Below are 13,925 nucleotides of genomic sequence, written 5' to 3'. Positions count from 1 at the left end.
AATTTTACATTAAAAAGTAAAAGCAAGCAAGAAAAAGGCAAATTTTCAAAATGATCAAGTCTTTCCTTCAAATTTAAATCTAAATAAATTATCCAGGTGGCAAATTGAGTACCACTCGTCAAGTGGTTGCAAAGTTTTTGTTAAATAACGGCGCAAAGATGTAAAAATACCGTTTTTCTAAAAGAGGTATGTCGTTCAACTGACATAAAACAGATTTCTTACCATTGGAACGTTTCTTAGCATGTTGGTATGTGTTAGAGTATATTTCAAAGTTTTATGTAGGAATGATTTTCTAAGATAAGTAACTTTACTGCCATTCTCGACCCAGAGCTCTGCCCTAGCCGAGAGGCTTTGGGGTCGAGAATGCTTTACTGCATTGGCCAATCTCGTACCCAGAATCCTCAGGCTCTTTGGCCAGCGGTTGATTGCCAAGAGAGACTCTTGGGGAAAGCGAAGAAATTTAATTTTTTTTTTATTAGCTGCTTTGTAACGGTTTGCATAGTTTTACCGCAGAAATCCTACGGTGATAAAATGTAGTTCCCCCAGAGTCTCTCCTGACGACCAACCGCTGGCCAAAGAGCCTGGGGATCCGGGTACGAGATTATACTTGCGCATTGGCACTCACGATTGTCCACATGCGCAGCAATCTCGTACCCAGAGTCCTCAGGCTTTTTGGTCAGTGAGTGGGCGCCAGGAGAGACACTGGAGGATAATTTTTTGGATTGTCTGCTCCGTAACGGCTTGAGTTGTTTTACCGCAGAAAACCTGCGGTAATAAAATTCCAGTTCCCCAGAGTTTCTCCTGGCAACCAACCGACAGCCAAAGAGCCTGAGGACTCTGGGTACTAGATTGCATGCGTAATGGCGATTATTGTGAGCCCGCGATAAACCCCAATCAGAAATCGGTCCTCAATTGCAAGACATACGTTCTGTTCTTTCTTTTTACCGATTAACATGCTCCTCTACGGAACTCAAGACACATCCTCGAACTAAAGATCAACCGCTGAAATAGAGGACATGGAGGTCTTAACAGCGATAAAAATCCATTGAAAGAATCTAAATTCCGCACTTAAAACAGTGAAGCCGAAACTCGGACTTCAAACTGATTTTACAAAGACCTTTAAAAACTCGACAGTACGGTAATTTTGTCGACTCTGTTTCAAATGTTGATATGCTTTTTAACAGCAGTGTAAGTGATCTGAACATTTGAACCAAAAATTCTTCAATTTAACCTCTGTAATTTGCCTCGCAAAGCCGTCTTCCCGATCGCTTTGAACAGAGACAGCGTCTACAGAAATATAAATAGTACAGTCAATTGCTAAAAAAGGCCGCGCGAGCTTATATCAAATTTCACAGGGAGAATGGTTTCAATATGCAAACAGTTAACTACACATATCGCTTTCCCAAACGCAAATACTGATGAAACTACCAAAAATAGAATGATCCATAAAAGCTTCCCAGCCAAAAAAATGTATTCAAATTAAGCAAATGCTTTTAGATATGAAAAGAACTTACGATTTTGTTGCTTGCGTGCAAACACAAATAGCATGTAACAACTGGTTAGAACTGAAGTATTTTTTTGATTAGTTGTTCTTTCCAGGTCGGTCATTGTATTTCCTTATGATGTAAACCGTCAAATGTAGTTCACAGGTTGCTTTTGCAAGTCACAGTTGTCGCGTTTTCTTTTTAAAGTTCCGAGAACAGTCGGCCAAATGAAGTTCTTTTATTTATGTTGAAATGACAATTTCGAGTCAGTGTGGTAATTGGTAATACAAATTCCCCACATACGGTTTACGTATTTTCTAATAAAGTGTTGAGTTTGAGATTGTTGAGTTAAATTGGCTATATCAGTGGCCAGCAGGGGGAATCATTAAAATACAGTTGACCTGAGATCAGAGAAATCCGCATACGCGCACGAACCCAGACTTAAATCTGCCATCAATCTTTACATCTAATACCAGTTCACCTCGCTCTTTCTTAAAAGATGCTTGCATCAAGAGAAAAGTTTTACATTTCTCAGTTCAAGAATTCCACGAAGCTAACAATGTGACGTGGGTGTTCAACGTGTCTTTTACAGGTTCAAATAAGCCGCATACGTATGGCAATACAAAAATATGACAAAAATTACTTGTTTGTGAATTTGTACCTTCTAGGGGTGAAAATGAATTTCATTCATGCCCACAAAACGAGATTTTGGTACCTCTAAGGGATTCTTTTTAAAATTTCTGACTACCAACAGCAAGTCCCCGTTCACCTTTTTTTCACACTTCAGGATTTTAATTGCCAACGAAAAAGGTACACCAGTACCTCGAGAACTGAAAACCTCGGTCACCTCGCTTCATCGAGCTTACCAAGCGAGCCGAGATTAAAAGCGACAAACCTATGCAACTTTAACCTGTATATCTTGTAGAATCTATAGATGTTGTAGAATATTTATAGGTTCTACAGGATGATAGGTTCTAAGAACCTAGAGGTTGTGTAGCCGTGTGCCCTGTTCAAAGTGACACACTCACTATGAGGAAGACTATGGGTGCGTTTCTTAGGGAAAATCTGAATCCGGATTTTGGATTTAAGATCACTCGGATCGTGGTGCATCACGGAACCGACCAATCCTTACCCAGAGTGGATTCGCCAGTTCCTTTGATACACCATGATCCGAGTGATCTTGGATCAAAAATCCGGATTCGGATTTTCCCAAACAAACGCACTCTATGTCACTGTGAGAAAAACACCCGCTATGTCCAAAACTTTGACAAAGAGTTCCTTTGTAATATACGCAACTGGCCCTTTTAACATCTCTGTATAACTCCATCTAGACCGGGCTAAATAATTTTATTGGTGTTCTGGGACCAGCCGGATTCCGCTCCCTTAGAAAACCCGGCTTTTGGTTGTCATGGCAACTTCAAAGTCAGTGGTCACTAACCGGCCACTTCAAATTGTTCTCAGATAAATTTCTGAAAAAAGACACCAAGTTTCCAAAGCGATATGAATTAGGGTTAGGTAAGTTTAAAACCACCTGAAACATATCAAATGTACTGTTAATGACTTCCTTAATATGTTTTGAGTCTTGAGATCATGATATATATTTTGCCTCACAAACTGATGAAAAAAAGGAAAAGTATGAGCCTCCATTTGAAAGGTAAAATACTACATGTAAATAGATATGGCCCTTCCCTACTGATAGTTACTTTCTGTTTCGCTTGAACTTAATTTGTCTACGCTGTTATAAAAGAAAGTATTAGAAACTTTTGTTTTCATTTATCGGTTGTGCTTTTGTGAAAAATTTGTGTCAAAAAGTGAAATATATTCCAGCTACACTAACAAACGTTTACTGTACATAAGCTAATTTTTAAGTAAACAATCAACCCTACAGACATTGAACTTCTTTAGGCAACGTCGGATTTTGTCTTATTTTATTTCATATTTCAGGGACTGAACCTAGGAGTCATGCCATAAGTACGGAAATTATGATCATCTGGGTGAGTGTAGTCAAGAGGACTGTATGAAGAGCACCTCAAACAGTTCTTCTCAAGACTAGATGAGCCCTCACCCGAATGATCACAATTGACGTTCTTATGTGGGAAACTCCAGACATCTTGCAAATTAAAGCAATTTTGACGAATGCAACTACTTGGATGGAGCCAATATTAATTACCTTAGCTTACTCAAATCTGGGGTCACTAACAAGTCATGCAGGAAACCGTTTTGCTTTATAAAATATACAGTCTCGCCGAATAATGCGTCGCATCTTGTATACGTCACAAAATCGTAGCAACCACACCCTTGCAAATCGCGAAGAAAGCTGTCAACTTTGTACGCCGGTGACGATGGCGAAAGTGCTTTGGCTTCGTGTGTTGTTTCTGCTTTACCTAACAGCATGTCTGGTTTCTGATTCCGAGGAAATATGCCCGAGATGGCGGCCTTACCCTCGATTGATGACAAGACGTCCAGCGAAAAAGGTAGGCGATCATCATTACTTTCCACTCAGTCGCAAGGCAATTAAGAGATAAACATTGATCTTGGTAGCTCCTTTCAGTAACTTCATTTTATTAAAACGGTGAGCGGTGACAGCAGCTTCGTTCGTGATATTTTATTTTCTCTTTGAGCGTTTTTCCACTGGGCAGCGATCGGCAAAGTTCGCCGGTTGATAAGTCGATTTGCCGCAAACCACACCGAGCAAACTCAGTGCCAAATGTTACTAAGCAAATACGTCTTCTTTACTCACCTTACTTCGTTACTTCCTAAATAAAAGTGAAGTCATCTCGTTGTTTGCATGCTGACAATGCACTTTAAATATAAGGTCAGATGCCCTGTTCTTCTAGGCAAGAGCGCCAGTACTGTGTACACATTCCGTGTTGCATGCGTATTGGAACTTGCTCGACGAAATGAAATAGTTACGGCTCTACCTAATCATAAACAAAATGGATCTGAACATATGTTCGACCGGTAGTAACGGGAATGTGTATTGATATGTATTATTTACGCGCTGGTTTTTTTTATTTTTTATTTTTCTTTTTACTTCTGGAACAATGTCCGTCACATGCTTTGTAAACAACAGATGGAAAACTTTGGAAGGAAAAAAAAAGATGGCGGCCAATATGCGTCTGGGGAGGGCGCCCAGGCAAAAACGAGCTATGACTAAACAAAAAACAAAAGGAACAAAGAAGTGTAGTAATTCTTCTATCTAGACATTACTGATGCCAGCATGGAGTGGCGAGCTCGATCGATCAACTTGGAACGCGTTTGAAATCCACAATGGATGATGAAAAAAAAAAAAAAGTTCAGGGTGATCACTAATTAAGAAGGAATTTAATTAAATGTGTAACTAAGATGTCTTGAAATAGGACTTCGTAATTACGTGGAAAGATGCTGTACATAATGAAACTCGTGCTTGATGAAGACCTTGCAATGAGAAAATTAAAGTTTGGAGACCAGGTTTATCAATTGCACGACTGATCATACATATATAGAGTTGGCGCTAGCACAAAGGTAGCTCGCGAAGACCAAAGGTGAACTCAAGGTGCGAATACCCAACTCAGTTGTCATCTAAAACTTTTGTCTAACAAAACCAAGACACTTATTCTTGTACAAATTGAGGGCAACTGAATGGGAAGAAGGCTGTGACCTTAAAGAAAATGAAAAGTCCCGATTTAGCGAAACGATCGAAGACTTAAAGTTAAGGAGTGGTCGGATCACTGAGTTTAAACGGCGACATGGTTTGCTAACGAAAAATCGGATACATTTATAATTGAAACAGTTGAAACGATGGTGGCAGGCACTTACAAAACAATGGGTGATAGTAAGAACGGCTGAAATTTTTAGCTCTGTGATTGTGGTCCACAGTGACTTTCATTTCTTTTCATTGTAGTAGAGGAATAATCTGCGAAACGATTCGTTGTAAAACTTGTGGTATTAAACGTTAAATGCCTTAAACATAAGCTTAAGTGATCACTGACATCGGATTGCGGCTCATTCGTTTGATTGATATTTAGCAGTCAACGCTATTGCTATAAATGGTAGATAATGGTTTTTAATGATATATTTACCACCAACATCAGACTTAAGGTTACGACAGACGAGCGAGAGTGAAAACAGCCGATTTCAGTTATTTTTCTTTGGACATTTTAAAATTAGGAGCTTGCCCTAACATTTCAAAGTAAAAAGTTTAAATCTTTACGCTAACGCAAATTTGAAGGAAAATGTATTTCCTTTAGTGAAATCCAAAACCAAAAATGGCCGAAGGAAGAGGTAAAAGAGAAGGAAGTTTCTGCAAAACAAAGGCGACAGAACTTCGCGGAAGGTGACAAAGACTCTTCATTTTTCGACTTGAGTAGGCGAAGAACCTAATTGAAAACGAGTGAAGTGGGATCGGAAAGACGCCGCTCACATGTTTTACCGCTTTACATCTCCGTCTTTCGGTCAATTTGGCTTCATGAATATTTATAGTGGGTTAATTAACAAGGTTATTTGGGGGATTTACATTGGAATGATTGAATAGAGCCATGTGTTAACGTTTGACTGTCGCAAGTTTTCGGCGTCATGACTTCAGTCGTTTTTGCGTGAATTTTTGACCCGGTTAAAATAGTAATAATAAAAATATGGAAAGCCAAACACGCAAAAGTAGGTTGAGTGTAAAATCACCTATCGAGTGTCAGTAATAGATAAGTTAGATTACGAAATCAATAAATACCAAACGAGAATTAGTAATCACCATTGGAGAATGAAAAACTACCATACGCATACAAGGAAATCACCTATCCAAAATGACAAATCAGTAATCGGGAGAAAAAATATTACTGCGGTGGTATACCGAGAAATCTAGATCTATTTAGAATTATAAATCACTGTGTGAGAAAAATAAGTAGGAAACCACCATCTGAGATTATTGATTAGGTTTTTGGGAGCCAGCGAGCAAAAGGTTGGTCAGCAGTTTGCGTAGGATCATTCAAAATGGCGGAGCAGTTAAGCTTAGAGGACGTACGAGAGATTTCGCTTCCTTCAGCTGCACCATCGATAGGATTCAGTGCTGAAGTTTACGAAGTATATGACATCGTAGGGTTAGACATCTGCAAAAGACAGCTTGATTAATAAAAAAAGGATTCTTGTACCAATCTCGTTCAGGTTTTTCAGTTTCGAAACTGCTTAAGTTTAGTAAGCTAGTAACTGCGAGGGTCTTTCTTCCATTTAATTTTTCGCCCGCAGTTCAAATATATGTTCATGCATTCATATTTAGCTATAACTTTGTCAACGAGTGTTTCGGGTGATTATCTGAGCCAGTTTTGGGCCGTGACACAGGTATCCTGATCACATCAATGAAGGCAGTACGTGCAAGTACTGCGAGGAAGGCCGGCCTATACATTTCAAAGGAAATGATTGAGCAGGTTCGTGAGACCAGAATTAACAGATTAAACATAGCATCCGCACCAATCAGAGCTCCGCGTTTGTGGGCGAACGCGTTCTGTTAAATCCTGGGGTTTGCCTGCAAGCGTTTCCATCCTCTCCTCTCCCTTTCCCCCTCGCTCTCGTCCCAATTTCCGCGCGGTCAAAAAGTGAAAAGCACACAAACGGAAACGCTTGCTGTGCAGGATTCTGGGTAGCTTTTGGTCCCAGAAGTGTTGCGTCAAGTATGTTGCATTCGTTTGGCCACCTCTTTCAACACTGTACAACTCGTCCAACAGTGTTGGATGATATTGCAATCCTTTGGCCGGGCCTTCAAGCTGCCAATACAGTAATCAGCAATGTTGAAAAAAAAAAATGTTTTTCATGAACATTAACGTTTCCAAATAATCTATTACGCCGATTGATTTTGCGAAAACAGTATTTCTGATATCGTCATATTGTGGGCAAAAAGGATGCGATTTAGAGCAAAAAAATAGTGCGATTTGGAAATAAATCCCACTGTCGAGAGCCAATCAGATTGCAAGGATCACCAATGATTTCAAAAGGGGTGTAATAAATAATGGTAGTAGGACTGAGTGAAGGCCAATTCGGTCTGTTATCATACGAGTGATCAACCTCGTTCCCAGGGCCTTTTCCCTAGCTCGGACGACCGCGTAGCAGGGGTATCGAATGGTCTTTGCGAGCAATCATGCAAGTAGTGTGTTTTTTTTTGCGAGCACGAGCAGTTGTCAAATTTTTCTTGCGAGCATGCCAGCGAGCACTTTAGAAAAATACAGATTGCGAGCAGCGAGCACTTCGAGTACTTCGTAAATTTTCCGCTAGCCCGAATCTCTCGGTTATTAATAGGGTAAATGTTTTGCGCCAAGTAATAGCTAATAATCTGGCTGACACCTCCAAAACAGAACAATAGTTACAGGCTGAACTGTTAAAGAAAGACTGAGGCCAGAGGTAAGGATGTTTAAACCTTCAGTTTTTGTTTAACCCTATCTATATTATATATGTAAAAAAAAAAAAAAATAACTACAAAGGAGGATTAACGAAATTTCGAGCAATCTAGCACATGTTAACTAGAATGCGAGCATGCTAGCAGTTGCAAAAATTTTGCGAGCACGAGCAAGCGAGCACCCGTGTAATTTTTGCGAGCAATTCGAGCAAAGGCCAAATTTTGCGAGCACTTTTAAATTAAATGGGACCGTTCGATACCCCTCGTAGCGGGAGTCCGAATTGTTTCATCACGAGTATGATTACACAACAAATTGAACGACACAAAGTCCTGTTACCAATCAATCATAACTATTAAAATTTCCGAGAACAAATGGATGTGACAAATAAGCCGCGTCCTGGTCAAGTGCAACTGTTTTGTTAAAACGCGCGAAATGGCGTGTGATGTCCAATTACTCAAGTATGACGCATACACTGTCATCATGACTATCATGGTTGCTGATAGTCAATCAGGTTCCAGCATTTTGTTATAGTTATGATTAAGCCTGAGCTATTCCCTTGAACCATTTCAGCAGAAATATATAATGATAGAAGCAAAGACTAGTGGCAGTCAAGTTCCACAAGTTTGTTTTAAGGCTTTTACCTCCTCTTTGGTTTTTAAGAGTGTTGACAGGCTAAAGCGTCTCTTGCTAATATCGTGATGTTGCATACTTGACCTTAGAGTTCTGCTCTCACGAATATGCCTTTCCGGCAAAGATAAGCCCCTTTTGAAGATAAGATGGGCGGCTCTTGATTAATTTTCTCAAATTAAGGGCAAAGACAGCATAGGTTGCTGATACCTTAAAACGATTGGCAATCGCTCGATTTTAACTAACGCAGTGTATTTCGCAAAATAGTAACTTTTCCAAAATTGCTATTTTGCGAAACGGGTTGTTATCACCCCTCGCAATAGTTAGTTTTATCGGGAAGCATGTTTAACTCGTCGGGCTAAAACAGTGTATTTCACAAAACAGCAATTTCATTAAGCCGTTTTACTATTTTGCGAAATAGATTTAATCAGTGTGTCGCAGCGAGTGAAAATGTAATGCGGGAATCGGCGTTTGTGTTAAGTGATAACGGTATTTCTATCACTTCGTCTCGTTTCGCAAAATAGCCGCATAAGCCGTCTCTAAGGCCTGAAAACTGTTTGAACGCTAATTCGTTACAAAAGCGCAGAGTAATGAAACTGTATCCCATTTGTAGAAATCGAAAGTTTGCATATATTCGCTATATTCCTTTGAAAAAGAAACTCTGATTTTATAGTCGTAAAAGTAAAATTTATAGCTGTCGGCAAAATCTCAGCTCAAAATTTGATAACACCCGAAAACTAAATAATTCCTTTCGTTCGTTTTCGAAGGGGCAGCTGAAAATGCCGTTTAAGATGCGAGGAAGGTCAGCTCTGATAAGATTCCATTTCCTTAACCTTTCTGCACACTAATAATGCATTCAGCTAAAGCATTCCAACAGGTCAATCTACATAAGCTTACTAAAACCATATGGGAACACAGTGGACAACATTTAAAGTATTTTGTTTATTTAATCCCAAGATATTAGTTTTACCAAGCGTCCTCTCTTGGTGTTTCTTGAGGAAATTACAATTAGAGATCGCAGATTTTAACGGCTTTTGTGTAGACAAAATTAACGAAAGTAACTTTTGGTAACGTGTTTTAATATCAAAGTCTGAAAAGGTCTATCTAACGAAAGTTTGCAATGACATGCCATTGTTCACGTGACTTTGTGTTTGCATGGCAATTGGCAACCCAGTCATTTTGACAGGCCAAATTGTTTCTTATCAGCTTGCAGAGAGGAGTGAGTTTCGTGAAGGACGGTTGGCACGGAGTACTTATCCACAAGCGCTAGCGAGCAAAAGAGCAGCAAAGCGACGAATGCAAGACCGAGAAGAAAAGCTGTGCAGGTAGCAGCTCTCTTCAAACCCGTTCGGCGGTACATTTTACTGGCGTAGTTTGAAACAGACCTGAACAGCTTTACGGGACCTTTATGTGAACCCGCCATTAGTTACAAGGAAGATTTAACACTGTGTAAAACGGATGTAGTTTTGCTGTACTGTTGCATTAAATAATCTGTGGAACATTAAAGAACCCACACACTGTTCGAAAAGAGTAGGGGACGTAGTCCTCGGTGTGGTGGTCTATCTTTAATTTCATCTGTCTTTCACATGGGTCTTTCACATGGGTTGGAAGGGTGGGTGAGATCAAAATATGGCCCGATATATAGCAGCTTCTAGTGGCGCCTTTACTTGCTGACGTACGATATCACCACACCGAAGAATAGGCCTTATCACGGTTTTCGACGCCATTTTGACGAGTAGGCAAACAGGCTTGAAATAACCGGCAGTGTTTGTATGGAAATCGGATGTCAAATAATATTCATAAAACATCGCTTCTGAAAAATTCATGAATTGGAAACTTTTGGCACTAGGAAAAGGATTTTAAGAAAAAAATTGGAGGGATGCAGCTGTGCCAGAAAGCGTCCAGCCGTGTTTTGAACTTTCCATACATTTCCCTGTAGTTTTTTTCCGCGAACTATTTTTAGTAGCAGTTCATTTTTAGTAGCAGTTCATGAATTTTCAGAGGTGTTGTTTTATGAAAATTTATTTGACATCGGATTTCCATACAAACACTGTTATTTCGAGCCTGTTTGCCTACTCGTCAAAATGGTGTCGAAAACCGTGATAAGACCTATTGTAAACCGCCATGAGATTATGTGGTATGTGTGGTCAGTCTAAATACATTACCAAAATTCATTACCATTACAAAGCACTGATTGAGGCTGTTTAAAACTGTGTTATTCTCGTCTTCATCAGAAATTTTTTAGCAGTTCTCTTTTGACGAATTTAATCTTGCCGTGGAGTGGGCGGGATGAAGTTCGTCCCGGGCAACATAGCCAGGACGATGCAAATAGAAAAGGATTTTTATCCCGGGAAGAAACTCGTCCCGAGACCAAACTTATTCCCTTCTCATGTGCAAATGCAGCCAAACAGCACCGCCCCCAGAAAAGTGCCCTGTGTTCTAAACTTTGTTTTAAATTCCGCGCATACTTGTTTGTTTTAAAGGTTTACTCACGCCTACGTCAAACTTTACTGGTGGACACACTGACGGAGATTTTTTTTTCACTTTCTCTTTTCACTAGCTTTGTTTTAAATTCCGCGCATACTTGTTTGTTTTCAAGGTTTACTCACGCCTACGTCAAACTTTACTGGTGGATACACTGACGGAGATTTTTTTTCACTTTTTCTTTTCACTACTATATATTTCAAACAGAATCAGTTAAAATATGAATGTTTCCATTCAATAACAGGGGATATAACCGTGTTTTTAGGTTAATTTTCCAAACCGATTTACAATAAATTCGATTGCCACCATCCCGTGAGGAGTTTTGAAAGTCAGATTAGATTAAAAACTGTCAGTTAATGAAAAGTCAAGCAGAGTATTGTTAACTCAAATAGCCATATCACGCACGTCTTAATCACCAAGAAAGTGCTTAGTTTGAACCACAATGGCGAAACTGTGTGGGCTTCTTGTGTTGTTCGTTCTCTGTCTAACGGCATGTCTGCTTCCTGATTCCGTCGCAGTTACGGGTATTTCTACCCACGGGGGCCAACATCATGGATTAAGGGCAAAACGTCCAATGAGAAAGGTAATTGATGGGCATTGAAATTTTAGTCCGTCTCAGAATCCTAAATCCAATACCAAGGAGTCCATTAACGAGAACTCTTAAGCAAAATACTCAAAAACACTGTTGCTTCTGTGTTCCCAGATCGTTTAACACCCTTTTGAAGATTTGTGTAAGCTAATACAGATTGATCTGTTCGTGCGCTTTCGCTGAACATTTAAGATGAGAACTTTTTAGGAACGTAATTTTATTCATGCCGATCAGTTCACCGAATTTAACAGCTGTTGTTGCAATTGGCCTCATACAATTGAATGCTAGCCGAGCAGATCTTTTTTCGCATTTTTAACGACATATTCGGCCCCTTTGACATGATGTCGGGAGAGCTTAAGTAATAACAGCGAGTTTTAAAGCGTCTGTGTGGTTGAGAAGGCTGAAATTGCAGATAAACTGATAGCTTTAAGTATGCATTTAGCTTTAAATTTAGGACTGTAGCTTCTTAGAGGGTCCCAAAAGGATTCTTCAATCCCGCCATCCCGGACAAAATTTTCCCTCAATCCCGTAATCCCGACCGCTGTTTTAGCCCAATCCCGATCCCGGTCTGGTCACAATTTTTTTCAAGCCCCTTAGCTCGACGAGAAAAGGCATTTTCAGTTGGATATAAATTCCAACTGCAAATCTGTGCACTAGTCTTTGGTCACCGAGAAATTAGCCGTGAGATTATTTCGCTCAAGCAGTTTAAGGCCTGGGTTTGAAGCGGTGTTCAGAAATTATGAATGATCCCCTATATCTTCGGTTTGTCTGCCTAAAACAGGATGAAATTTTCCCTGAATCTTCTATTTCTTTCTACCATAACGACGACATCGTTCATTTAAGATGTCTTTAAAGTTTCCCACGAATCACGTCAGTCAATAAGTCAGTTAGCAATTTCTTTTTAGAGCTTGTTCTTTTTTTTTTTTTTTTTTCTCTCAATTGAATGGTGAGGGCTGCCTTTCTCATCACGTTGATCCTTGGAAAACTTTTCAGTCAGGGATAACGGCCATCAAAGTCTGAAGAGCATTGCTACTCACGTACCACAACGTGGGACTGCAACAGACATTTGAAAAAGTGACAGGCCAAACACGACTCCCCCTAGACTTCTGGATTGAGTGCTTTCATTTCCTGAGTAGTTTCTGAGAGATTTTCCTTTTCGATCAAAATGTGGTGAGATCTCTCTGTTGACCTTTTGATTTTGATCATGAAGGAAACTACTCAAATTTACCGAATGGAGGTTTTCTTATCATTCGGAGCCGTTTGAATTAGTTCCTTTATGCCGTTGTGTACGCTAGCTTTTGGCATTTGTTTAGGCTTATCGGCTCAAGTTAACTGCAAGGTCTCAGGGAGCACTGAAGAAATTTTATCTGTAAAGACAAAGGACCCTTAATCCAGGACGGTGACAACTAGATTTTCATTGCACATTTTCGACACCGGACTTCCCGGACCTCGTTTCTTTAGAGTAACATTTTCCGCATTCCACTTCGTAAAATCTTGAAATCCCGCGTCCCGACCCTCAGTTCTAATCCCGAATATCGTCGCTCTTTTCCGCTAAAATCCCGAATCCCGACCTTTAAAAAAGCCAAATCCCGGATCCCGAAAAACCTATTGGGGACCCTCTTCTTACTCCTCAATTGCCGGCGCATGAGTTGGAATATAGTTTCTGTGAATAGTTTATACATCCTTAGCTTGTTTTTCATAGTCTTTTCAGCTTTTGCCATTAAGGTTTTGTTCGCTTCACTATATTTTCATTTAGCCCACATTCAGCCGTTAGGGATCCTACCAATTAATTGCTTTGTTTTCCGTTCACGGCTGGTTCGCCAAACAGACAAATATATGGAAAGTTCAAAACACGACTGGACGCTTTCTGGCACAGCTACATCCCTCCAATTTTGTTCTTAAAATCCTTTTCCTAGTGCCAAAAGTTTCCAATTCATGAATTTTTCAGAAGCGATGTTTTATGACAATTATTTGACATCAGATTTCCAAACAAACACTGTTATTTCACGCCTGTTTGTCTACTCGTTAAAATGGCATCGAAAACCGTGATAAGGCCTATTGTCAACCGCCATGAGACGATGTGATATGTGTGGTCAGTCTAAATACATTACCAAAATTCGTTACGATTACAACGCAATATTGAGGCTGTTTAAAACTGTGTTATTCTCGTCTTCATAAGAAATTTTTTAGTTCGTCCCGAGCAACATAGCCAGGATGATGCAAACAGAAAAAGATTTTTATCCCGAGAAAAAACTCATCCCGAGACCAAACATATTCCCTTCTCACTTGAAAATGCGGTCAAACAGCACCGCCCCAAGAAAAGTGCCCTGTGTTCTAAACTTTGTTTTAAAATTCCGCGCATACTTGTTTGTTTTAAAGGTT

The 13,925-nt window shown here is 39.8% G+C and overlaps 1 protein-coding gene across 4 annotated transcripts in view; it reads left to right on the top strand.

Annotated features, from left to right (window-relative positions):
* LOC146469515 (uncharacterized) overlaps positions 1 to 13,925 on the top strand; it is a 34,811-nt gene that overhangs the window by 11,618 nt on the left and 9,268 nt on the right. Inside the window, exons 1-2 of one of the 4 annotated variants that reach the window (XM_085123141.1) lie at positions 3,737 to 3,958; positions 9,677 to 9,795. The exons of 1 other annotated variant lie outside the window; for it this stretch is intronic. In XM_085123141.1, coding sequence (XP_084979267.1) covers positions 3,737 to 3,958; positions 9,677 to 9,795 — 341 coding nt within the window. Of the gene's footprint in view, positions 1 to 3,736; positions 3,959 to 9,676; positions 9,796 to 11,339; positions 11,538 to 13,925 lie in introns of those variants that run through there. 2 more of the 4 variants (XM_085123142.1, XM_085123144.1) reach the window with 2 other exon arrangements.

The sequence above is a fragment of the Pavona decussata genome, unplaced genomic scaffold (genome assembly GCF_977016875.1).
Source record: "Pavona decussata unplaced genomic scaffold, jaPavDecu1.1 SCAFFOLD_122, whole genome shotgun sequence".
Classification (NCBI taxonomy): domain Eukaryota; kingdom Metazoa; phylum Cnidaria; class Anthozoa; order Scleractinia; family Agariciidae; genus Pavona; species Pavona decussata.
Note: the sequence above shows the minus strand (reverse complement) of the source record. Positions and strands in the feature narration are given on the sequence as shown.